Source organism: Pelodiscus sinensis, chromosome 15, assembly GCF_049634645.1.
Source record: "Pelodiscus sinensis isolate JC-2024 chromosome 15, ASM4963464v1, whole genome shotgun sequence".
NCBI lineage: Eukaryota > Metazoa > Chordata > Testudines > Trionychidae > Pelodiscus > Pelodiscus sinensis.
Window position 1 is genome coordinate 33,780,810 of NC_134725.1, and position 27,242 is coordinate 33,808,051.

Here is a 27,242-nt window from a genome sequence, read left to right on the forward strand (position 1 = left end):
TTTTTAATATGGAACAATTTAAAATATTGGAATTAAAAAAAACTGTAATATATTAAACTTATCTACAGGATAGCTAGCAAATTGTAGAAAGAGCAGACTAATATACAAAGGACAGATAAAAACCACCATTCCACCTGAAACTCACCATCAATGATAGTATAAATTTTAACCAAAATATTAAATAGCAATCTCATTTTTTAAAGAGTTTCATGTATCACAGAGTGTAAAATACACTGAACAAATAAATCAGTAGTTCTTTCACCCCTTAGTGGAAGGTTTTGATTTAGCCAAGTTCTTATGTATTGAATGGTCAGCATTGATCTTGGTCAAATGGAAGCCCCACATGAACTTAAAAACAAATAAAAAAACCTCTAGGGAAGAACGCAGAAGAACAATATTTGTCCACTTTTGACTACTAAAGTTTCACACAAAAGGAAACATGAGATTATCCAATTTAGTGGATAGCTTCTTTTGGGGGGGGGGGGGGGCACCATAACATTTCAAAGGAAGACCAGTTAATCTGAAGCCTTTTTGTTTTTTTGCTGGTTTCTTGGGGAATTCTTTAATACACTCCGTATTCGAAGATATACACCAGTTGATTCTGCCATGTTTTCAAACTCAAATGGTGTTATTCCTGCTGCAAACTTGCTCATATCTGGAACAGGATTTGAAATTTTTGTAGATGATTCAGCACTGGTGAGCACATGAGTAATATCTTCATTTCCTCCATTGTTAACATCACATTTTGAGCCTGTAATACTGTTCTCCAGCATGCCTTCAGAATCCACATGATCAGTGCCATCTTCCTTTAGATCAAGCAACACATCCCCTGAATTAGTGCCACTTTTAGAATGCTCAGTTCTGGATAACTGCACGCTAGTTTCTGAAACCCCAATTTTCATTCCAGCCAGCTTCTCAGATGTTCTTCTTTCTGGAATAACGTCCGGTTCAGTTCTAGATGGTGATGATGTAACCGAGTTTCCAGTTAAAGGTGTATCAGCAGGTATATCAGAGTCACTGTTTGTACTGTCTGCTTGCTCAAGTGCAGCCCAAATCAATCGCTGCTGCTCCTCAAGCTCTTCTAAGGTTAAAGTATCTTCATCCATGGCTGAATCCCCCACTCTTGGCTGAGCAGAATCACTGGAAGGAGTTGATGCAGGAGTACTCCTGCGAAGAGAGGCAGTTGGTGCTGGAGGCTGAGGGGATGCAAAGTTTGGTGGAGTACATGGAGGAGTTCCTCGAGGCAATGGGGGTGGAGTTGCAATTAATGGAGATCCAGGTGGAAGCGGAGGTTGGAACTGAAAACTGTCACAGGCTAGAGAGCTATGAGGCATTTCCAAATCTAAAATTAGAAGATTAAATAAATCTCTATTAGTAGCACTGAGATTTAATTCCTTCTTGACCCTACTTTTAATCAGATTTCAAATCTAAAAAAATGCATTCTTTGCTTAAAGACATTAAATTATTTTTCTCAGCCTTTTGAACCCAAGCATTAGCAGATATGGCTATATTTCTATCAGCCGAAAAGCCTGTGTCAAATTTTGGCAAGTCCCATTATCCTTGGAACTTGCCATACTGAATCTGCCATTTTGTATTCCAGAGGGAACCTTGGTGGCTGCTTTAAAAGCTGTAATTTTAAATGCTCTTGAGTATGGATAATACTGAAAGACATTTGAAGCCAAACTTAAAAGATTTTAGATTCAAGGTGTGTGGAAATTCCCTCCACAGTATGAGGGAATCCAGAACTGCAACTGGAAGAACTGTTACAGATCATTCTCAAATTTGATTTCTTAAAATATTTTAAATAAGGCAAGTTTTCTGGTCCTTTTAAAGCTTTTCTTATTCTAATTGCTCCTAACCCCCGCCCCCTCATATCCAATACTCACAGGTTGTCAGAATGCAGAAATTTAAAATAAACAATTGAATTTAGCTCCTTCCTCTGTTTTGTCTATTATATTTTATTTTTGCTTCTTTTAAAACTGTTAATTCTTCAGAGCAGGAAATTCTTTGGGGCTTATTCAGAGTCAAAACTATTGGTGCTATATACACAGAATTCTTATTTTTACACGTTATCCCTTCAATTGTATTATTTCAGTACATGTAAAATCATATATAAATATCAAATTAGAGCATTCCCTGAATGGTAAACCTAACTGATTAAGTCCTCCTTCTAATTCCAGAGAGAATTAGGAAAACAAATTGTTTAATTGATTACAGACGCTCCCCGAATTACGACCATCTGCACTTACGACCATCTGCACTTACAACCAAAGAGGCGTAAATGCGGATCTAAGTTACGAACAGCGATCTGTGCTTACGAACAGCGCAGTCGCCATGTAACTCTATGGGATCAGAGTTATGAACACTTCGAGTTACGGACCAACACTTGGTCCGTAACTTGTTCGTAACTTGTTCGTAACTCGGGGAGCGGCTGTATTCAGATTTTGCCTTCAAGCTTCCTTATATTGAATATTAATATACAAACACTAAAACATGTTAGCTCAGAGTATATTTTTAATCCTGTTTCTATTATAGGAATTTTCTAAAAGCCTCTAACTAATGTATTTATTATCACAGCATCCCTCTGAGGACAGATTATTATAATAATCTTTTTAGAGATGGGTAACTGAGGTATGAAGAATAAAAGTGAGTTGACCAAGATCACACAGAAAAATCTATGGCAGAAGAAAGACTGATCCGACATCTCCCAACCCCTAGGCTGAGTGCCCAAATCACTGGATCACCTCTGCCTTTTAAGGGTGAAAGGCAATTACATTTCTATGCCAACTTGATTGTTGGTTTCTCCTGAAAATACCAACAAGGGCATCTGCTGTTACGAGAATACTTGTCCAACTCATGTTTCTTTGGATTATTAAGTGACCCAAATAAAAATTGGGAGTAACAGCCTACAGATTCACCTTCCTTTGGGCTGAGCTATACCTCTCACTCTGTTGCAATGAGTGTAAAATACTGACAAAGAATGTTTGAAAATTATAGAAGGCCCCACAGTTGTCCAAAATACTCAAAAAATATGGTTAGTTTTCTATGTTAGCAGAACAGTTATAATATCTTGCCATACAATTAGATAATGTGTTAGTAATTCAGTTACTAACTCAATTAATTGAAATACTGATAATCATGGTAGCATTGAAGTTCTTACACGAAATTACAGGAAATGAAGTTCACATTTCACTACAGAGTAAAAATAAAGTTATTACAAAACTATAGTATTAAAATTGAAAAAAAATTATACCAGAATCCATGTCCATATCAGTTATTGATACAGCAGAATTGTCTCCTTTTAGCTTCTTTGAATTGTGAGAACTTGACTCATATGCAGACCTTTTATTGATAGATTTTGGACTTGGCTGAAGAAAAGTTAGCCAGGAAAACAGAATATGAATTAGTATTATTAAGGTACTCTTGTGTGATATAAAATGGCAATATTTTCTCTACTAAAATCCTCAATTTGATAGGGTTCGTTTTATAAGCAAAACAATGAGGTGTCAGATAAACGTGAAAGGTTTAACATTCTTGAATGAAAAAACAGCAAACTTGTTTGGTTTTCAGTAGTGAATGAGAAAGGGGTTTTGTCTGCCTCCATATCAGATCCTTAAGAACATTCCCTTTCTCTGTGCTTACACACCAGGTTTCAGGAAGCCACCATACCACATGAACGAGACATTCCCTTTGTAGCCATCGCATAGGAACCATTCTTTATCTGTAGAACAACTTAATGCTTCATTCTCTAGCCCCATAAAAAGTCTTGTCTATTAAAATGTCCCTACAGGTCAGAAAAGAGGAGACAATCTTGAAATTCAATTACTGTTTGTTGCGTGAAGCAAGAAACAACACTAGGTTGGAGCTAAACATTTAGATTAAGGTTGCAGAGAAAGTTATGTAACAAGGTAGCCACATATATTCTGTAAACATAGTATTTAGCTCTTCAACCAAGAAACATCTGAAAGCATGCCTATGATAGTCAACTACAAGATGGACTATTAGACAAGAATGCAATTCAGATATAGTCTGCATAAAATTTAAACAATATCCAAATTGAATTAGCTAACTGTTCCTACAAACCTTAAATTTGTCTTTTAGCATTGGGCTTAGTAGATAAGATAAAAATAAAGAGTCCAAGTTGTTTTACAAGATGGTGGTTTTTTGGCCATGAAACAGGTGGCCAAATAGACTTAAACGAATATAGACAAGAATGCCCGTTTATTCATAGGGCTAACCTCTATTCTCGTAAACTGTTTTTGGCTATAGTACTGAAGAAACCTCAGGACTTCACACTAATACCTAACACCTATTAGCCACCTCTGGCCAAAGCTGGAGGTATAAGCAAGAGACCACTGACAACTGGTAAAACCAATAGAGAATTACAAAAGATTCTTCCAATTTTTCATATGTAAATGTAACAAATATATTCACCGCCTGAAAATTAGAAAGGTAGCTAGCAAAAACATCCTTCTGATGAGATGGCTGCATGGGTATGGAACCAAATATCCTCCATTCCTACAGGAAAACAAATAAAAATCAGCAATAAAGCTAGACATTCAGTAAGATGTGGTTAATAAATGCACATGCAATTAAAACGTACAAGATATGGACTGAGATTAATCCAGAAATTTGTCTAATTAGGAATCCTAAATATGAATTTTTGGCAAGAAGAGGTGCTCCATTCCAACTTGAAAATATAAATGACTGCTTCACAGAGCTGTTTTGGGTAAGAAACCACAGAACCACTTTAATGAGATTTTTTTGAGCCATTATTGCAAATCTCTTATTCCAAGTTTATAGTGTCACTGTTAAAATTTCTTCTCATGAGGAAAAGTGAACATAAAGAGCTATATTTTGAATAAAGGCTTTCTAATTACTAGTAATAATTATGTTAAAACTATGAAAATACACTTGAAATAAAGAAAACGGAGGAAAAGCTACCTAAAGAGGCCATTAACCACCAGACAGAAAACAGTATAAGGATTAGAAAATTATTTAAGGCACCTTTCAATATCAAGGCTCAACAGGTGCCTATTTAACTGGTTTCTTGATCTGCCTCATTTTGTCTGTTGGAAGATGCATTACTGAACTTGTGTGTCTCAGCTCCTAAAAGATATTCTTTTGATGTAGTTTTTGTTTATCAAAGATTATATGGTAGAGCATTGCTATAGTAACAGTCACATTTCATGAATACTTTTTAGACATAGAAACTTCAGATTCATAGAAGTAATGTGCATTCAGCTTTGTTTGAATAATATTGGCATTTAAATGAAAATCTGAATATCAGCATAGGTGCACTATTATATAGAAATAAAGCAACATTATACATTAGTAGCAGTCTCCTGGAGATTTACTAGCATCCACAAAAATACAGACAGACTATTGCACAGGCAGGCTTCATCTGAGATCTTAATTAACTGTTACATACTAAAAAACTCACAAATAATGGATAATTGAATGCAAACTTATTGGCAGATCACCATCATGGTTTAAATAATCCACAAATAGGTAATACTGTTTTGTTTATAATACCACACCAATTGGGTGTGTTGCATATACACTTACATCTGAGATCCCACTTGGAGTAGACATATTAAAGCCTGGATAGTTTATTAACTTAGAGACATCATAAGTGACACATTTGTTTTGTTGATATGATCTTTCATCCTCTGTTTCACCACCAATAGCATCTATAACAGAGTATCATAAATGTTAAAATTGCTATTCAGGAAGAATGCTACAGAAAAAGTTGCAGCAGAAAGATGACACATTGCAAAGCTGAAATGCAATTTAGAGAAAAGTTTTACAGACAATGTAGCACAAATACAGTGGCAAATTCTCTCATTAGATATATACTGTTTCCACTGAAGTGCCAACTAAAGCAAGAGCAGCATTCTTATGCTATTACTGGTATCCTCACAGTATTTGGCTCGATAATATTAAATCTGTTGTTTGAGCCTCTATTCTGTGTCACCAATTTGTGTTTGCTCCTCTCAGGAACTTAAGACAGAACTGAAAGTCATTGCTATTTTTTGGGGGAGCTGTGAGAATTAGTCTTCATTACCTCAAGGAATTGGTACACCTAGGGCAGTTGAAGGAAGAAGAGTGGCACACTAGAGAGGGGGGTAGGGAACCAGCTTTGCTTATCCTAATTCCTTTGACCCTGGTAATGCTCCAATACAGTTTTCTTTGGGATAGCTACTTAATAGTGAGATATTTAAGGAGACTAAAATCTATAGTGGGGTGGCTATGTGGAAAAAAGTTTCTGCATTACAAGAAAATGTAACGAGGAAAGAGGAAAAGGGAGAGAATATTATTTTTAGAATATCAATACAGAAATAACAGCCTTACTGTTGCTAGCCACTGATTTAAAATATGAACTACACGGGATAGCAATTTATAAATGGATGTGTTTAATGAACCATTAATCAAGGTCTTCAGTTTGAAATGGGATGATAGGATACAACAATATAAGTAATCAGACTTATCAGGTTAATTTAAGTTTTATAATAAATTCTAAAATGTATACAAAACCTGTGTAAGGAGAGAGGATAGGAGAAATGTCTGCTAATCATAGGCTTTACTGATGCAATCTGGACCAACTGTCTTTTGTGAATGAACAGGAAGAACAAGTGATAAAAAGTAATGTTTCTCTAAAAGGAAAAAAGATGATTTTTTCCCATCATCTACTTCTCAAACAGGTGATATATTCGTCATAATAAATCAGGAGCTTATCCTATATTAGTGGTTGCCAACTTGTGGTCTGTGGACCGCGGTAGTCTGTGACGGTACTGCAGGAGATCCTTGGAAAGTTTCAAAATAAGGATCAGATCCATTCTTTTTCTTTTTTACTTGTTTCCCTCTTTTCCCTTTCTTTTTTCTCTTTTTTCCTCCCCTCCCTCTTTTTCCTCTCTTTTTTCTTGTTTTTCTTTTCTCTCACAGAAGTGGGGGGTGGGGGATGTCAATTAAATTTTAATAAATTGAAAAGGGATCCATATGCTCGAAAAGGTTGGGAACCACTATCCTATATCGTTACTACTTAAGTATACAGATAGGAAATAATCAGTATTACAAATAACAAAATTGGCAAACTATTCAGTAATAAAATGTTTTTTGTTTTGCCTGTTTTTTTACAAGAGAAGAGAACTTGGGTAAGTCAGGGAAGTTTATATAGAAATAAAAAGGAGTATAAAAGGGTAATAACAGAATTAATTACTGAACTTAGGAATACCACTGTCTCTTTCAAAAGCAACTAATCAGACTGCAAGCTAATAAAAGAAGTGTGATCAAACAAACACGTCTGACAGCAAGCCTAATATAAAACAAATAGCTTTATGTGAACTCCATGAATTAGTATCAGTGGTTTAAGAGATAGTGAGATCAAATGGACAAAATCCTTCTAACCGTGTGATTAAGTCATTTCAGAAAGAGCAGAGCAGTTTCACTATCATAGCAAGAAAACATGAAAGTTTCTTGTAGCAAAATCACTGTGTGTACGTGCGTTCTAATGAGCAGGATCACAGCTATAATACTAATTTGATAGTTTAGCACTGGAACTATTCTACTGGGAACCAAAACACTCAAAAGACATAAAGGTGGCCTGAAGCCTTAACATAGCAAAGATTAATTTTAAATTCACCCAGATCATAAGTTAACACAGTTGAAGATCCTTTTAAGATGTATGATTACATTTATGGAGAAATATATTAATGCAAGGCAATCAAATGAAGAGATTTATTCCAAAAATCTGATGCAAATCAGATTTGTGAAAGTAAAAATGAAGTTAAGAGTTACTAACTATATTTGTTTAATATAAAACATTACTTTACTCAACTTTAATGATCTCTTACGGGCTACTTTTTTAAAGGGGACAAATTGATGATTAAACTTCAGATTCTGCAGAAAATTGCAGAAATTTTAAACTATCATTTTCAGTGCCATCTGAACACCACCAGGAAATTATAAAGCAATATCCTTATTTACAGGAAAACTTAATTATCCAAACATCTTGAAAAAACATATATACAGCCTCCAAAATTGTGCTAAGTATTTAGATAATTGAATGAATAAATGAAATTTTAAAATGTTTGTATTATAGAAACATAAAAAAAATCGGGATAACCAGAGTTCAGACCATAATTTACCATTATTTCAAATTACAACATGTATCCAGATTGGCTGCTGTTACATAATTAGAGAGATGAAATAGAGAATATAAAATGGACTGCTCACAACAGATGTGAAAAAATATGTTATTGAGGGCTAGTGCTATTATCCCAATTTCTATAGCTCAAGAAAAATAAAAAAAAATCCATTAGTTTGCAGTATGTCCTAAAACTGAAGTTTTTGCACATCAATAAATGGTCACACGTCCAATCTTAGGCACACCAAGATTAAATCCTGTGTCAGAGCCCAAGACCATTCAGAAATACTGACATATAACCAAATCTCCTTTTAAATTGGGGCAGTATAGTGGGGAGGATAAAGTCACGCGCCTCTGCTGACTATTGTATGAATTTTTTTTCCCCCAATCTAACATATGTAAAATGCCAGGATGTCCAGATATGGACATCTCTCTCAGAAGGATGGAAAAAACAGAATAATCTAAAAGTAATTCTACTGCCATCTTGCTCATTGATTAGTGGCAATTATGATCCACAGTCAATGTGAAGCAACAGGCAAACATGTATGTACAGAATTTAGTAGTTTCATTCTTCTTTTAATTAGGAAGAGAATGTATTACTACCTCTATTAGCTTTCCTAGCTGTATACGACTTACCTTTTCCATCATAAAGTGCAAGTCCTGAATCCTCCAGTTCAGCCTCTTTGAGCCAACCTGGAGGGTAACCCAGCTGGCGCATGCGATATATAAATGGAGGAAGACTCTTATCTGTTACACCAAGTGCATCTTGAAGTTCTTCACTAGGTAGTACACAGGAATAACAAAACTCAAAAATCATCTTTAATATTTTAAGACGACTTTTAGTTTATTATTTAAGATTAAGTTACTCAGTTATTAAAGTATCTAGCTATAAAAGCAAGATAGTCATCTTTAAGAGAAAAAATCAGGTTGTTTCATTTGTATATCTTGTACAGTTAATCCCTTGGAATATCCATTTGATTTATTATATTAGATGCAGAATTAAATTAAAGATTAAAGCGTTAAATGACCAATCAGAAAATTAGAAAGCTAAAGTTCACAATCTTACATTAACTTGCCTATACAATGCAAATAAATGGATGTATGTCTAAATCTAGATTCTCAGAAAGTTGCCTCTTTTGAGAGCCACAATTCATTTCTGGGTTTGTGCAATGAAATTTATAACCTTTAAGATAATCTGTGTAAGAAAAATTATCCTTCCTGTAAAACTAGATTAAATGGAAGTGTTGTCTTCTTGTTAAATGGTGTAATGATATTTCAGATGGAAAAAAGATTTTTTTAAATGAAAAAAAAGTTTAATATTTGCAGAATCCAGCATGAATCGGTAATAATCCTAAAAATGATCACAAGAGCCACAGAAATGTGTTGTTTCCGTCATTAAAAGACTAACCTGAGGACTCAGTACATATAATTACCGGATTACCTAGATCAGGGAAACACTGGACAGGGTAGGATAATGAGGAAAGTTTCAGCATGAAAAGGAAAAACTTGAGGAATTTATCAACACATCAAAACATTTACAAACGGGATCTACAACTAAGGATACACTTACCAAGAGAATTAGAATATAGTATGTGACAACTTTGGTACACTACAAATGGCAGAAAAGCTATTTGATGTGTGAAATATAGCAATCCATTCAATGGAGACTGGGGTGAAAATACCTTATTATTCCTGGTTTAAACTTTCCAAACCTCTCTTCTACTTCCTCTGCATGATAACGCTGCTGAAAGTTCTGGTTACTTGCTTCACCACAGGCTTCCATGAACTCTCTTCTTCTCTCACTTATAAGGGTAGCATTCCGTGGCTTAAAGATAATACAGTTGGGAGATTCACCATGATGCAACTTGAAATTCAAGCCCACAATTCACTCAACCCACACCAAAATATTAAAAGCTGTCTGAAAGTTAGTCAACAAGAGCATAGAAGATATTATATATCACAACATCAAGGCCAGCTCATTGTTCCACTGAATGGAAGTTATAATAAAAAGTAAAACCAAGTGAACTTTAGAAAACTGCCAGCTTCAGAAGGAAAGCTACAAACATGTAAGGAGCGGGGCTGTCAAGCTATTAAAAAATATAAATTGCGATTAATCACATGTGTCTCCTCTTTGAAATACCGCAGCAGCGCTGCATGGAGCCCAGGATCGGCTACAGTCCCCAGCTAACCCCAGGCTCCATGCAGTGCTACCTCTTTGATGCACCGTGGTCACGCATCAAAGGGGCAGTGCAACACAAAGCCCAACATGAGCAGGAGTGCCCAGCTGATCCAGGGCTTCACATTGCCCTGCCCCTTGGAAATGCTGCCCGGGGGCCTTAAAGGGGCAGCACATTAGGAGCCTGGGATCAACTGGGCACTCCAGCTGATCCCTGGTAGGGAAATTAAAGACTAGTCAACCCTACCCCCCTTTTGCTGCCTGTATTAGATAGTGGCAGCACCAAGAAGCATTTCTCCAGAACCTGGCGAGTCCCCAGCTGCCCCTGGGCTCCATGGCAGCTGCTCCTTTAAAACGCCACTTCTGGCATTTCAAAGGGGCAGCTGCTGTGTAGCCTGGGGTCAGCTGGGTGCTCCCAGCTTATCCTTGGCTCCCCACAGCAGAGGAACGCAGGGTCAGCTGGGGACTCCCCAACAATTTCTAGGGAAATGCTGCGCAGAGCCTGGGATCAGCTCGGGACTCCCCCTTTAAAATGCCACCTCCGCAGGCAATTCAAACGGGCCGCCCTGGAGCCCGGGGTCAGTTAGGGACTGATCACGCAGCATTTCCCCAGAACCCATGGTCAGCTCCCCAGCTGATCCCAGGTTCTAAGGAAATGACATATGGAGCCAGGGATCAGCTGGGGAACCCTCAGCTGACCCCGGGCTCCGCTTTGCACTGCCCCTTTGAAGTGCTGCAGCAGCACTTCAAAGGGGCAGCGCAGCACTAATGCTTGAGATTAACATGTTTAAAAAATTGAATGTGTTAATCCTGGACTGCATTAATTGCAGGCGTTAATGCATGTCAATTGACAGCCCTAGTAAGGAGACTTTTCTTTAAAAAAGAGGGCTCACACCATTATGCCATGACAGGCTCATTTGAAATCTGATTTATATCTCTTAAGTTACAATTCTGACAGATATACATACAGTTATTCACCTTTAATAAAAAATGACCAATGTGATTTTTCTGAGTCTACAAACTTTGTTGCACTGAAATATTTTTTGGGTAACTCAGAGGCAATCTTTTGGATAGCGAGGAAAAGTTTACCTTTGGACAATCTTTCATTTGATGGTCTTCAGAACCACAATTGAAACAATGAGGTTTTGGCCTGCTTAAGGAAAGCATTAAATAAATTTACATTGTAAGCTTCTCTTTAAAAAATGTACTTTTGAAGTGCATACTTATTTTTCATTATTCTATTGCATGCAAAGATTTACATTAACTTGAAATCTAGTCAGTTTTAAGAAATATATAACTTGTGTACTACTCCTAAACAGGCATCTTCCTCCAATTTTTTATAATACACCTCCTCCCCTATTTTCCTATTTAAAAATATTTCTGATGGCGTCAGGTGAAATATGTGAAACTAATTACAAAGAAAGCCATATAAAGTACTGTCAAATGCAAAAAATTAGAGACAAAAAAAGTTGAAATATCTTCAGATAAATTGGATTAGGTCCCTTTTTAGAAGACACTCACTATTATAGAACTGTTTCCTTTGACTGAAGTACTTTTTACTGAAAATTATATACTTATTTGTGTCAAGTTAATAGTGTGCTAGTTACTTTGCAAATAGCTAGCAAGGTAAAATCATGTTTCTGCCCCATGGACCTTACAATCTAGACAACCAGGGTTTAGGGGGCTATCAATCCTACAATGGAAGTACTGTGGGTGTTCCGGCCTCATATAAACTCATGGTTGGTTGAGGGAGGTGAAGAGGAAGGACAAGATCTCCTGGGACTAGAGAATCTGCTGCAGGGATGGGAGCAGAAAAGGAAGCAGGACCTGGAAAAAATGGAGGGGCTGTGGTGGCACGTGGGATCAAGCAGGGCAGGAAGACCTGGAGGGGATGTAATGGACCCAGTAGGTATCCTACAATAATCCTTCCCACCTGAGCACCAGCTCCCCACATATTAGGCCTTGTTACCGCTCCTCTACTTTCCCATCTGTAAAGAGCTTCCACCATTCCTGCAGACAACACAAAGGCTGGGGCAAAATATGGAAGCCTAGCATAGAAGCATTATAAAAGCAATGTATTTGAAGGATTTAGTTAAAAGGACACTTCAACTCAGATAAGTCAAACAATTTTTTTCAGATGCTATTATTACCATGCTGGATTATTATAAGAGAACATTTTAGAAGTCTCAATTCCTTGCTGATATGTTCAATTCACTGAATTTCTCTCATGTAGGAAAATAAAATTTGAAACCAGGTTTTAATTTTGCTTGTCACAGATTCACTTTCAGGTCCTTAGCACTTCAGTGTTTAGGTTAGAAATGCTGCAAGAAAATACTTACTTGTCTAAAAACCAATAGTTTTATGATTTTTTTAAAAAATCCAGTAAGTGTTTCTACTGACAACCTGATTTTTAAAAGACTGGTTTTCACAAGACATCATATTTGGACCAAATTAAACTTTACTGTCCCTTTAAATTTCCTGTGCAAACCCTTAGTTTCCTGTGCATACTCAGTCACTTTTACCAATAGAGTAAGGGAAAGTAAATAAAATGGACAACCTAGGGTTTATTTAAAAGCTTTCATTTTTATGACAGACTTAAGGAGAAGGGAGGAGACATTTGTTTTTTCAGAAGTTAGAATTCAAACAGATTTGATGCAAATTGTTCCCTCAGACTACTTTATCCATCATCTGGAAGTATTTATAGTGAATCGTGGTTGCAAATCTGCTTTTCTTTCAAAACCTAATATTTCCCTTGAATATGCAGTAGATTATAGAAAAGTTTAGCTTGGGAGGTAAGATCAGTTATTTCAGATGCTGGAAAAAACAAGGACGAGGGTCTCCTGGAATTTCAAAATGACCACTCTGCTGTCATTCTACTTTTCCTCACAATGGCTACACAAACTGCTCTACAATCATTTTTTATTAAATGCAGAGATGACAAAGCAATTTATTTAAAAAATACTTGGAACAAAAAGAACAAAGCATAAAACCAGTTAGTTCAGAACCAGTTGTTTCTCGCACAGTTGATTGTCTCTCTTTTCAGTATTCTCTAACAAAACAAAAAATATCCCCCAAAATTATTTCTAGTGCAAAATTTGATATTGTTAACTTAATTTAGGAACATAAAAAGTGATCTACTCACAAATACATCTCACCCTTTAATAGACACAATGCACATTTTAATATATTTAATCTGAAAAACTTCATAGTTAAGATAAATACAAACCTTTTTGCCTTTACTTGTATTTCTTGCCCATCCATAGAAACAATTTGGCTGAAAACTTGCTGGTATCTTAGATTTCAATAAGGAACTGTTACTATACAAAGTAGAATTTTAATCTTGTTTTAATTGATAGTTACGATACTTTAGAGAGAAAAATGTCATGAATTAAACTACAAGTGCATTCTCACTAATAAGTTACAAATCACAATTCCAATTGCACTCCATTATAAACTTAACAACTGAAATATTTAGTTACATTGTAACCTGTCAAAACAAACAGAAGGTTCACCAGGTAACCCTAAAGGGAGTCTTCTTTTGGTCTAGCTACTAGAAACTAAATTAAGGGAGATGTCACCTTTAATGAGAATGTCAAAGTTAGAATCATAGAGCTGGAAGAGACCTGAGGAGGTCATCAAGTCCAGCCCCCTGCCCACAGCATTTCTTCCTGCCCCCTGCAATGTCTTTCTCCTTTCTCTTACCATCAGCCATACCAAATCATACTTTTTCCATGTGAGGACATTCTTGGAAGCCACTAAACTATTTACACTGACCAGAACCCTAATTCTCTAAAGTACTAACTAAACAGTAGAGAAGCTGTGCTAATTTCAATTTCCTGATAGTTTATGAGAAAGCAGATGACAGTAAGAACAAATTATAGCATGATGTGCATGTAAAGGCAGATACAATAAATTAAGATTGGGTAGCTAAACAGATGGGCTCTCTCACTCACTGAAGGCACACTAAATTATTATTACAGAATTGTAAAGCAATAGGATAGATATTTTGGCCTTTTGGACAGTGAATGTGTCCCTTTAATATAGGATTAACAAAATTTAGAGATCTTAGAAACGATTTGTAAAGCTTTAAACAGACTTTGACCTTTTTGTAGGCAGGTACTGAAGGGAAAGCAGAAGAGCAGAGAACCACTTGAGCATTAAGTGTATGTGAATGGATTAAATAGTCCAATTTTTGTTTGTATGTTTGTCCTTCTGTAATCAAGAACTATCACCTGAAGATGTTCTTCTTGAATTTTGGATCTCAAATTAAGAGAAGAGAGGAACTGGAAGACTAGACTGAAAAAAATTCTGTTTAAACAGGACTTATTCTCCAAAAACTACGCAGAGGTCATTAACATTTAGTTAAAATAGCACAAAGTACACTTAGGATTTGTTTGCTTCTATTAAGCAATGTATTTATAGTGGTAAGGAACGAGAACTAATCACCAGAATTGCTCAGTCCAGATCATGCCATACATTGTACCAACAGCAATTCTTAGACTGACAGCAAAGCATGTTTACAGGCGTGAAATATTTCTTCACGCAGAACATGATTCCTTCAAAGGGCAAGTCCACCATATTAAACAACTTTGAAATAATACAAATAATTCTTCAGTTGACTTCAGATAAAAACACTGATATGAGCTAGTACAGGAGGCCCTTGCTTTACGATGACTCCCTGCACTTACGAGCTTTTCCATAAGTGGAAGGGGCCAAAATTGTCCGACTTATGTCCTCGGACCCGTATTTACAACGGCATATGATGCTTGTTGTAAATGCAGGCTCGAGTTACGATGCCCCTCCCAACTTGCAATGCTATCCCCTGAGCTGATCACGTCGCAAGTCAGGGGCAGCCTGTAGACTGTCACAGAAGATTTTCAAAGTTGAAATTAAAGCTATTTCTGCAATTTTGTCTGATTGTGTTATTTGGTTATATAAACAGAAAAAGGAATTCCATTTCATTAAACAGGATACTTGGGTATTTCCCATCCTTCTGTCAGCTGTGGATTTTCATTTAATATAGGTTGTCCCAGTTTATCAAGACAAAAATTGGTAAAATACAGAACACTTCCTACAACCTGTTGAAAGAGTCAGGAATTGGTCAGTATTTCAATCACATTATGTACATAAGTAATTTTCCAAGTATTATGCAGATAAAGCATCACAAATTCCAATGAAGTCAATCAGAATTACATTGCTAAAACTTTCTCTATCTTCTTATAAAGACACTGTGGACTAAAAGTACAAATAGAACTTTGGAACAACCATTGAAGAATATAAAGTTTAACTTACACTGAAAGCTTCCTTAATTTTTTTTATTGTATTAGAGCTGGCCACTTTATGGTCCTCTTCCAACAGAATACTGGATGGCTAATTTGAAAAGGCAAAAAAAATTACATATAAAATATCCTTAATTGCTGAAAATAAAATATAAATGATATAATTGCTGGTTCCAGCTTAGTTAACTATATGTTAGTATATGAAATATATGACTTGTTGGCTAGTGTTAATAACCCAAGAGGTGACATTGCTTTGATTTCTACTAGCTAGTCCCTTGGTGTCATGGGCTGGGAATGCTATGGAGGAAACATGCTCAGCCTCTGGGATGGCAAGGAGAAAGAGGATGATTAGGAGGAGAAGGAGAAGAGAAATTCCTTGTTTCACTTAACTGTCCAAAGGAAGTGGTAGTTAATGAATGGATTTACTTCTAAGACATAGGAAGACCTATCCCCATTCAACATTTGAGAAAAACGTACCATTTGTAAATAGTAGGAAAAAAAATTCGGAAATTAAGATACTCTAGCAGTGTGATATTACAACAAAAAGGAAGGTAAACCTCCAAACCATTATGTTTCTATAAACCCAGACTTTAAGACCAGAAGGGATCATCAGGATCATATAGTTTGACCTCCTGCACATTGTATGTCTCTCCTATAATAGACGATAACCTCTGGCTGAATTATCAAAGTCCTCAAAACATGACTGGAAGATTTCAAGTTACAGAGAATATCCCATTTACACTAGTTTAAACCTGTAAGTGACCTGTGCCACAGAGGAAGACAAAAAAACCTTTGGGTCTCAACAAATCTTATCTGGGAGAAACTCCTTCCCAACAACATATATGGCAATCATTTAAACCTGGGGACATGAGCAAGATCCACCAGTGAGACATCTGGGAAATAATTCTCTGTAGTAACCTAGAGCTTTCCCCATCTTGTGTACCATCACCAGACACTTGTGATATCAGCTGCTAGCAGTCACACACTGGTTATATGCCATTGTAGGTAGTCTTATCATACCATACTCTCCATAAACTTATTAAGCTTAGTCTTGAAGCCTGTTAATTTTACCCACTACTTCCATTGGCTTTTCCAGAATTCAATCCTATGATTAAAAACCTCTCATCTGAAGCCTAAACATGCTGATGACCAATTTATATATCCATTTGTTCTTATGTCCACATTGCTACGTAACTTAAAAAACTCCTTCCATTTCCTGCTATTTATTCCTCTGCTGTATTTAGAGAGAAATCATATCGACCTGCACTCACAGCCTTCTTTTCATTAGGTTTAATAAGCCAAGCTATATGAGTCTCGTCTCATAAAATAGGTTTTCCAGGTCTCTGATCATCCTAATAGCCAGCCCTTCTTTGCACCTGTTCCAGTTTGAATTCATTGTTCTTAAACATGGGAGACCAGAACTGCACACAGTAGACCAGATGATGTCTATATTCTTTGAACTTGTATACCTGAGGCTTAACATTGAAGTGAGTCCTTTCTGATTCAGCTCTCTGTTGTTCCTCATATTTTTGAACTAAACTAGAAATAAAATCCTCAATTTCTTGATGATACTGCCTGCAAAGGGTAGAAATAAGAGAATACAACAGACTGAATTCCTGAAACTGAAATTATAAATTTTTAACGTGGTCTAATTAAGTTACTTTGTTCAATGTTCAGGATAAAAGCATTTTGTTCCCAACATTTTTTTTTCTATATGCATACATCTTAAGAAACAGCCAGTAAATCTACGTTTAATGCTGCCCAAGTGTAACCAACACATCACATCTATAAATAAGAAAATAAAGACATGCAAATGTGTTAAAAAGCAAATTCAAAGCTGCAAACATCCTATTTAATACAGCTTTTGTGGATTTGAGATAGGGATGTTAAATTGCAGATAGTCAGCTAATTGAGTAAAATGGGGCAGCAGGGGGCTTCCTGGAAGTGGGGCCACAAGAGCACTGGCTGCCAGCCCTGCCTCTGGGAATTATCAAATAGTCATGTAACCTCATAAAATTTTAGCAGTTACATGTCTATTCAATGCTATCTAACATCCCTACTACAGACACAATCATTCCCCCTCCATCAATTTTTTCAGACTTTACAATACTTCACACTTCTTAATAGGCTGCTCTAAAATTAACAGAGAGAAACTATGAGCATCAGATCACGGGTTCTTTAAAAATTGTTTTGAAAGTGATGTATATGAAAACCAGAAAAAGTCTGACGTTTTAAATGAGAAGTGTTAGTAGCAATTCAAAATATCACTTTAAAAAAATAAAAATTTTGCAGTATTAGTTACAAAGAAGTTAGTAATATTACACTTCATGCTAAATTTTAGCTTTTAGTACCTATTTACCACCAAACTCTGAGATCTTTATACTTTCATCTAGGAGTTTTGTTTATAGTACCTGTACTGTAAAATAGCAATGTAAAAATTCATTAAGAAATGTAACAGCTAAAAATCACAGAGGTTACACATGCTGCAGGCCTTGCTTATTTAAGCTTTATTCCGTAGAGATTGCAATGAAGCCTCCCTGGGAGCAGGGCCAGCAAAGGCTGCTGTCACAGCCCCAATGCCAGGGAGGCGGCTTTGCTGAGGCAGCAAAACCTCTCCAGGAGTGCAGCTGGTAGGAGCTGCTACCACTCTCACTCCCACGAATGCATTGCTATGAGCTCTGCAGTGTGTAATCCATGGCAAAGGGGCACACGCTTTGAAATGCCCTGGGACCCCAGGCTCTGCGCGGTATTTCAAAGTGGCAGCACCGCACGGAGCCTGAGATCAGCAGGAGACTCCCCAGCTGACTCGGTTCCGTGGAAATGCCGCACGGAGCCCGGGGTCAGCTAGGGAGTCCCCAGCCGACCACAGACTCCATGTGGAACTGTTGCTTTGAAACGCCGCAGCAGCTCCGTGTGGTACTGCTGCTTTGAAGTATCCGCTTTCCCCCCTTCCTTTGCTGTGTCGGTCAGATAGAGGCAGCAGAAAATGCATGTGCTTATCAGATAGTTGACCAGTTCTTAACATCCTTAGTCTATGGTGGGCCCACCTTGGGCCAGATAGCAGGCCTGGGTGGTGTGCCACAGATGGCAGCATTTCAAAGCAGAAACGCCTGTGTGGAGCCCAGAGTCAGCAGGACTTCCCACTGGTCCTGGGCTGCATGTGGAATTCCAACTTTGAAATGCACAGGAGCCCCCGCTGGGGCCTTTGTACGTTTTAAAGGAGGAATGCGGAAGTGCCTATAGACTAGTTGAGAAGTCAATGGAAATTCCATTGACTACTCAACTAGTAAATTAATTGATATCTAACATCCTTACCATAGACAGAGACTGTTGTGGCTGTCTTGTTGAAGCAGCCCCTGCCTGCGGTGTGGGGGAAGCTGGAATAGCCCTCTGCCCAAGGTGGGCGGGGAGCTGCTCCAGCCCCTACTGGTTAACCATTTATATTCCTACTGCAAAAGAGCAACAGCTATATTTAAAAAGGACACAATCAACTTTTAAATAAAGTGACATTTATATCCAAAAATGTACAAACTATGGTTAAACGTAATCCCTATTACTTATCCCTGGCCTTAAGATCAGAGAAAAACAGTTTTCAGTTTATTTTTGTGCATTTGAAAACACTTTGTATATAGTCTGTTTCACTATATTGTAGCCAGGTGAGCTTCTTGTCATGAACACAGAGATCTAGGGAACACACATTGATATTTTCCCCAAGCCCACAAAATGGTGATTAAGGCAGCAGTGTAACCAAAACAGGAAGAAAAAAAAGAAAGGACAGCAGATAGGCATGTGCATAAAAAGGAAGGGAAGGAGAGGAATGACTACTTTGAACATGAGCACTGAACACTTAAAGTTTTTTAAAAATAAGTTTCAGAACATTTAAAATATATTCCGTCAAACACCTTTTTACAAAAAATTCATCCGAAAGATGAAGCTGTCGGTGTACATTCAACATACACCTTAATATATGTATGTTTGAGAAAATCAATCATAAAATGACTTATAGGAAAGTAGCATATCAGTTAGAATTGGGATATTAAAGGGATTTTGCAGTACTGAATAAGTAATCTGAAAAAGTCATCAGTGTACAACAGATTTATATTAGACTGTTGTAACAGAGAAAGGTTAATGCATGTCACTATTGCACACTAACAAATCAACATAGGCAACCTTAAAAGGCAATTAGATTTTATTAGCAGCATAATTTACTTACTTTGAAATAACATTGTTCATAAATAAAATCTGTAACAAAGGTCCATCTAACTTAGAATTGTCCACTGAAAGTCCACTAGAAGAAAAGAGATACTGTAAAGTTACTGCAAAATTATTTTTTTCTTTTTTTTGCATGAACTGTGTGCGCATCTCTGCACTCATTTTATCACAGCAATATCACTAGTCAAGAGAACTCTGACTTTCCTCCAGTCAGACACACAGGTAAGCTTGATGAACAGAAATGCACTTTGCTTTGGACTCATTCTGTTGTTTTAGGCTACAGTTCTCCTGCAGTTTAAATTCAGTTTCTCCACCTCAAGAAATGCAGAAGGAAATCTTAATAAGATGCTTGAAACATTTTATTTCTGTCCTACTTTTACTATTAATTGGCACATATATAACAAGCAGCAGTTTAACTCAAAATTGACAGATCACCACAAATAAGTAGCAATTATCAGATAATTCTTGCTACTCAGTTTCAGAGAAATCTGTTTTTCTAAAGGCTATGTCAATTTTTATATAAAAGGTTACATCTTTAAATTCTATATATTAAAGTCTGAATGCACAGAGATAGTGTCTATAGCTGGGTTCCCTCTAATTTTTCCCATTCATGTACAGAATAAATGTTATTATATGTACTGAGGCATGTACAGATGTGCACCACCAGTAGAAACATATGCTGCTGTCTGTGGGCACTCTGAAAATCAGCTGGGCACAATTTGAATCTCTCCTGGATCACTGTCCAAGCATTCATCTTATTGGGAACACTGGTCTAGAGTGCTCATGCATTTTAAAAATTCAGTAACTGTAAAGACAAACAATAACTGAAACCTTTTCTAGAAAAGAGAATTGTGTATCTTTAAGGTGCTAGTTTACAAGTCAGTGATTATACAAGCTATCTGTGGGCTAAAAAGGGTTTGTGTTAATTATATTAACTGTTTAAATCTTGTATTACTAAGATTATGACTACCCTACAAGTTAAGTCGATGGTAGACAGCTTAGGTTAACCTAAGTATATAAGCATACACTCTACAGTATTTCTCCCACTGTTGCAGTAAATCCACCTAGATTAGAGGCACAAGGCTTAGGTCACCATAGTTTGAATGAAACAGTATCTGGGTTTTGCCCACAAAAGCTCGTGATACCATCTACATGTTTTGTTAGCCTTTAAAATGCTACTAGATTATTTGTTGTTTTTTAAATGACTGTACAGACACTGCATTACAGGCAGTCCCCGACTTACGCGGATCCGACTTATGTCGGATCCGCAGTTACGAACACGGACTGCGGGACCTTGCGGTCCCACCGCCCGTGTACTCCCGGCGAGAAAAGCTGCTCCGCGTCTGCCTGGTCTGCAGACCAGGAAGACGCGGAGCAAAGCCGCGGAGGGGCTCCGGCAGCGGAGCAGCCCAAGCGCGCCTGGGCTGCTCCACTGCCGGACCCCCTCCGCGGCTTTGCAAAGCCTCAGGGGAAGCTGGCAGGGGGGCAGTCCTGGCGCACCTGGGCTGCTCCGTTGCCCAAGCCCCTCCGCGGCTTTGCAAAGCCGCGGGGGAAGCCAGCGGCGAGGCAGCCTAGACGCGCCGCGGCTGTCCCGCTGCCGGCGTCCTCAGAGGCTTTGCTCCCCGTCTCCCTGGTCTGCTGGTCTCCAGCAGACCAGGGAGACGGGGAGCAAAGCCGCGGAGAACCCGGGTGGCGAGACCGCGGTGCGTCTCGGTCCGCCGCCCGCCTCTTCCTGGTCTGCTGGGGGGGAGGCGCAGCTAGTACGCTCCCCCTCCCCAGCAGACTAGGCTTTTCTCCGGTCGCCTGTGGCAGAGCAGCTGGGGCGCTGCCGGTTGGTCCCGCAGCACCGCTCTGGGCGCTACTGGACCAACCCGGCAGCACCCCAGCTGCTCTGCCCCAGGCGTCCTGATTCAGCTGCTGCTGGTCAGTTTCAGCAGCGGCTGAATCAGGACGCCTGGGGCAGAGCAGCTGGGGTGCTGCTGGGTTGGTCCAGTAGTGCCGGAGCGGCGCTATGGAGCAACCCAGCAGCACCCCAGCTGCTCTGGCCAGGCGTCCCCAAGTCAGCTGCTGCTGAAACTGACCAGCGCTGACTACAGGAAGCCCGAGGCAGAGTTGCTCTGCCCCGGGCTTCCTGGAATCAGCTGCTGATCAGTTTCAGCAGCAGCTGACTTGGGGAGCTTGGGGTTCTTAAGTTGAATCTGTATGTAAGTCGGAACTGGCGGTCAGTTTCAGCAGCGGCTGAATCTGGACGCCAGTTCCGACTTACATACAGATTCAACTTAAGAACAAACCTACCGTCCCTATCTTGTACGTAACCCGGGGACTGCCTGTACTTCCATTTCCAGTTGGTTGTCAGTTGGAACTGTGAAACTGATAAGAATGTCAATGTCTCCGCTATCAAATATAGGAGGAGGAGGTGTTCCAGATTGAGAGCCACAGCAATGCTCCCAGCATCAAGAGCCCAAGTTATGGTCTCCTCACAGAGAGCCTAGGTGCTACTGGGAAAGCCCCCAAGAAGCAGCAGAACTCCAGCTGGGTTGGGTATCCCACAAGGAGCTGAGTGCCTGGACTCTCAACCCAAATCTTTCCCACTACCTCTCTTAAACGACTGCAAGTGTTCCTGGAGTGGATGCGGACCCCAAACAGGAGGAAGGTAGTTTGACCATGAAAAACTGCAGTAACTGCTGTAGAAGATGTAAACTGATGTAACATACATCCACTTCACAGCTACACTACCACAATTGCCTTAGCATTTCTACTTGGAAAGTCAATATTAACATACCTTGGTCGTGTCAGAATCTTCAGTTTTCTTCTAAGTTCTTGATGTTAATTATTTGTCAAGGAATACTGCTTCCCTCTAAATTAATTATTAGAATCAAAGCATACTACCTTAAAAAAAGAATCAACTTTTACAATAGTTGTAGTGAACAATAAAAAGGATTTTGGACTCTTTCACTTACTTTACTGCACTTTATAAAGCAATTCATAAACTCATCAACAAACCAAAAAACAGATTATAGGGGTCTACAACAAAGTGACTGTAAGAAGCTGGTTGGAAGGCGGGATGTTGTAATTAGATTAATCAACTAATCAAACAGCCAATGGAATTTCCATTTACTATTCAATTAGTTTATAAGGGCCCTTCTGCTTTGAAATGTAGCACAAGTCTGCCCAGCTGTTGCTGCATTTCAAAGATTGAAATGCCATGTGGAGCCCAAGGCCACTGAGAGACTCCTCCTCCATCAGAAAAAGGGGGGGGGGAGAAAAGGGTGCTGGGGGAAGCTAGCTTACAAGCTGATTCCCCCCAGGTCCAAGGGCACAGTGGTGGCATCCCGCCTTTGAAATGTACAAGAGTCCCTGCTGGAGTCCCCTTGCTGCTTCTATCAGAAAGAGGTAGCAAGAGCAGAGATATAAAGGAGTGTTGGAGGGAGCCGGCTTACAAGCCGGTTTCCCACATGTCCAGGGACACAGCAGCAGCATTCCACCGTTGAAAGGTATGAGAGTCCCTGCTGGGACTCTTGTACATTTCAAAGGGGAAGCACTGCTGGAGTCTGGAGCCAGCAGAGCTCCATGTTGCATTTACGCTTTTAAATGTATGGAGCCGGGGCCATCAGGGGACTCTGAGTCCCCTGCTGGCCTCCAGCTCCATGTGGTGCTTCCACTTCGAAATGTACAAGAGCCCTACCGGAGACTCTCTTACATTTCAAAGGTTGAATGCTGCTGCTGCACCTCTGGGAAACCAGTTTGTAAGCTGGCTCCCTCCAGCACCCCTTTATATCTCTGCTTTTGCTTCCTCTTTCTGATAGAAGCAGAGGGGTGGGAAGTGACTATTTGGGTACATTCCTAGTTGGAAGAGGGAAATGTGCCTCTTTCCAACAGTCTCAGAAAGGTAGACATGTTAGTCTCTAAATTTAAATACGAGTAGTCCTGTGGCACCTTAGAGACTAACAGATATAAAGATATATATCATATCATAATCATATTATATCATGAACTTTCATGGGCAAAACCCACTTCTTTATCTCATCTGAAGAAGTGGGTTTTTCCCATGAAAGCTCATGATATGATAACATATATATCTGTTAGTCTCTAAGGTGCCACAGGACTACATGTTCTCTTCCCAACAGAAACTCAGAATTTGCACTATGGAAAAGTTCTATTACTGATGATATCTTCTCTACACTTGATATGCATCCACAACTGATTGAAACAGTACTGCCATGGCAGAAGCTATAGTTAAAATTCTTCAAATAGAAGTGACCAAAACAAGCATAATAGGAATAAGAGAAATCAATGCAGGAAAAGTCAAAAGTAAACAGAAAACTAAAGTATAGACAAGTTCATGCCTAAAACTATAACTTCTGAAAGGAAACTACCAGAAAGGACACGATAAAAAATAAAAGAACACCCAGAAATACTATATAAAGACAAATACACTAAATAAATACATACAAAACACAATTGATAGTCATATTTGGTCCAGGTACATATATTTATATAATTTCTCCACAAACACCTTCATCCACACCATTCCCACAAAGAGTAAAACATTTAAAAGGAAACACCAAGCACTTTACTCAGTCCCACAGTTTTGAAGTGTCAAGAATAGTTCATCTTCAGCATAAAACTTTAAAGAGGGGTTTTCAAAATCTCAACTACGGAAAATTAATTGGTGCATTCCCTTATTCTGGAAAATCAACAGATTAAAGATTCAAATAGGAATGTGTAGTTGATTACATGATTAACTGATAAACCTGGGTTTACTGGTTAATCCTATTAACTACACACAATTCTCCCCCTTGCTGGGGAGGGAGGTGGGAACTGGCTTTCAAGCTCTAGATCCATGAAGCTGCCTGCTCCATGCTGCTGCCTTTTTATCAGAGGTAATGGGATGGGAGGAGGATGCTCCGGCTCCCGACACTTCCCCCATGTGTAAACATGTAACCACTAACATTTTCAGTGGTTATATATTTACACAAATACCCAATAGTTAACATCACTAGTATCAAAATAAAAGTTTAAAAAATACTTTTAAAATTTACAACACAGATGATAAAGAAACCAATTCCACCACCAAAATATAACTGAAAGCTCAAGGCCATAGGGGATGAAGAGGAAGTCAGATCTTCCAGTCTCTTCGGTTTGAGGAAGAAGAGACTTCTCATATTAGATTAATTGCTAAGCCATATCGCTCACCTTCAGGTGATACAAGGATTGGACAATACTACTTTATTTAAATGTACCCATAAATAATTGCTGTTCATGCTAATTGCTTAACTTGGGGAGGGCGGGAGGCGCGGGCGGGAGGCGCTTACATAAAAAAACCCCAAGTAGAGCAAGGATAGTATCTAACCCACCCCTTCAGACAAAAAAGAAATTCTTAAATTTTCAAAGCTTGAGACAGTGTAAAAAAACGTGACCCTCAAACCCTCGGATCTTTTTTACTTTAACATTCAACAACCCTGGGAATCCAGACTAGTTTCAAACTATGATGATTTGAGTTAGGACCAGCAATTCAGCATGTTTTTTTAAAAGAGAAATTCTTAAACAGCTCATGGAGCCACACTTCTTTATATTCAAGTCCAAACGACACAGCCCCCTGCAAAAATCACAACTTGCCTGGGGTGGCAGGACGCACACGCCCAACCCCAACGAGACTCAACGACCACTGACTAGCGAGCCCCATCCGGCGGGGGGGGGGGGGAGGGGGGAATCAGAGGGCACCTTCATGAGCAGCGGAGCTTTGCGAGAGGGAAACTCCTCCCCCCCCCCGGGCAACAGGGAAGGGGCGGCGCCTCGCCTTTGGAGGACTGCAGAGGGGCTGAGGGTTTGTGCCTCACGGGCTAAGGAGGAGACGCCTCAGGCCGACGGCGCTAACCCCAGACAAGCAAGAACCGAGGCTGCACCGGAAGGAAACCAGCAGCATCGGGGACGAAACTAAACCGCGGTCGGGGCTGTTCCCGGCCCGGGGGCGAACCGAAGCCAGGCCTAGCCCCCCCTTGTCAGGATATTCTCCGACCGCAGCTGCCGCACCATCTCCTCAGAGTCCCTCAGCCGCTCCCGCAGCGCCTCTGCTGCCTCCTCCTCCTCCTCCTCCTCGAAGCGAATGTGAGGCGGCTGCGCCGTCGGGGCCACCGCCTCGTCACCGTCCAGTTGCTCGAAGAGCTCGCGATCCCCGAAGTCCACCTCAGCCGCCATCTTAGGCTGCGGCAGGAAGCGGGCGAGCTGGGGCAAGGGGCAAAGGGCAGAGGTAACCGCCGCCTCAGCAGCTCGAGGAGTGAAGGGGTGGGGGGAGGTGAAGAGGGCCCTCCCATGGAACGGCCTCGTTACTGTAGAGTGAGGTGGCCTCTCAAGACTACAAATCCCGACATGCAACAGCACAAATTAATCATAGCGGGGGCTTATGGGCTAACGGCGCTTTAGAAGGTAGCGTTATGGGGGAGGAGGGAGTGAAGAAAAGCAAGGAGAAATGCATGTTGGGATTTCTAGCTTCCCCGTTAGGTTCCAGGCGGCGAGGTGTATGCTGGGATTTGGAGTCCGCAGGGCATCGCTTAGTAAACCAAACTTGAAGATTTTCTCTAGGCGGATCACTGCAACCTCCAGGCTGGAGGCAAGAGGACGAGTCGGCGCGTGATGGATCTTTCTTTGGATGAAATGTTGGGACCACCATGCGCCGCCCGTATCATGGAAAAGGACACGTTAAAATTCGCACTGCAGTGACACCCTATTTCCTTAATTTGCATCCTGCATTTTAGACTCGCTTGCCTTGACTCTTCTGTAAATAGGGCTGCCTGGGGGTAAATAACTGTCCTCTTTCTCTGAGAAGAATTATGTAGGGCAAGAAATAAAAATAACCCTGCAGATGTATTTGGCAGAACAAATGCAGCGATAATTGATGGCTCTTTACTCCATCTTCTCTCTGTAATCCAGTGGTTTTAAATGTCTGTTTCTAGTCTGAGAGGTGTAAATTGACCAAACCTGCTCTAAAACAAGTGACAAACCAGTACAGATGTGGAAGAAGGCAGTGGATATGTTATTTTGCAAATAAAAAAGAACTAACAAGACTCATTTTATGCTTTGATCAATTTACTTAAGCTCTGCTTCCTGGTTTTTAGAATGGAATCTTTAGATAGGGATTATCTACTTTTGTCTGTGTCCATCAAAATGAGGATACAATTCTGTCAAGAGACTTTGATCACCACCACAATAAATACACACGAATGCATAGAAGTCTCCAGCTTCTCATGTAAAAATACACAGGCAGAGTGCCAATTTTACTCTCCTGTGGTGAAAAAGATCGCCAAAGTTGGTAAAAGATCTTTCAAGATGCGCACACTAGAAAAACAAAGTAAGTAGTGCTTAAAGAAGCAAATAAATGATTTAAATTGAGATAAAACCCACATTTTAAAGGACAGCTGCTGTATGTAGC

At 39.4% G+C, this 27,242-nt stretch overlaps 1 protein-coding gene and 1 long non-coding RNA gene across 6 annotated transcripts; one reads left to right on the top strand and one right to left on the bottom strand.

The window, feature by feature from the left end:
* Positions 1-477: 477 nt before the first annotated feature.
* On the bottom strand, positions 478-26,404 carry ZCCHC8 (zinc finger CCHC-type containing 8). 5 transcript variants are annotated; one of them, XM_075898674.1, is made up of 14 exons: positions 25,823-26,404; positions 22,596-22,636; positions 19,815-19,889; positions 17,071-17,176; positions 15,615-15,692; positions 15,297-15,400; positions 13,549-13,614; positions 11,412-11,472; positions 9,829-9,971; positions 8,783-8,925; positions 5,569-5,693; positions 4,435-4,518; positions 3,254-3,368; positions 478-1,342 (listed from the first exon to the last, which is right to left on the bottom strand). In XM_075898674.1, the coding sequence occupies exons 1-14, from the start codon at positions 26,009-26,011 to the stop codon at positions 516-518; spliced, it is 2,157 nt and encodes a 718-aa protein (XP_075754789.1). In that variant the 5' UTR covers positions 26,012-26,404; the 3' UTR covers positions 478-515. The 5 variants fall into 5 exon arrangements, with proteins under 5 accessions (XP_075754789.1, XP_075754788.1, XP_075754790.1 ...); XM_075898673.1 differs by having other exon boundaries at positions 11,412-11,475; XM_075898675.1 differs by lacking the exons at positions 15,297-15,400; positions 17,071-17,176; positions 19,815-19,889; positions 22,596-22,636; positions 25,823-26,404 and having other exon boundaries at positions 11,412-11,475; positions 13,549-13,639; positions 15,615-15,678.
* Positions 4,645-22,350, top strand: LOC142818518 (uncharacterized). The gene is made up of 3 exons (XR_012896023.1): positions 4,645-4,729; positions 19,986-20,035; positions 22,221-22,350. It is a non-coding gene; the product is annotated as an uncharacterized LOC142818518 (long non-coding RNA).
* Positions 26,405-27,242: the final 838 nt, after the last annotated feature.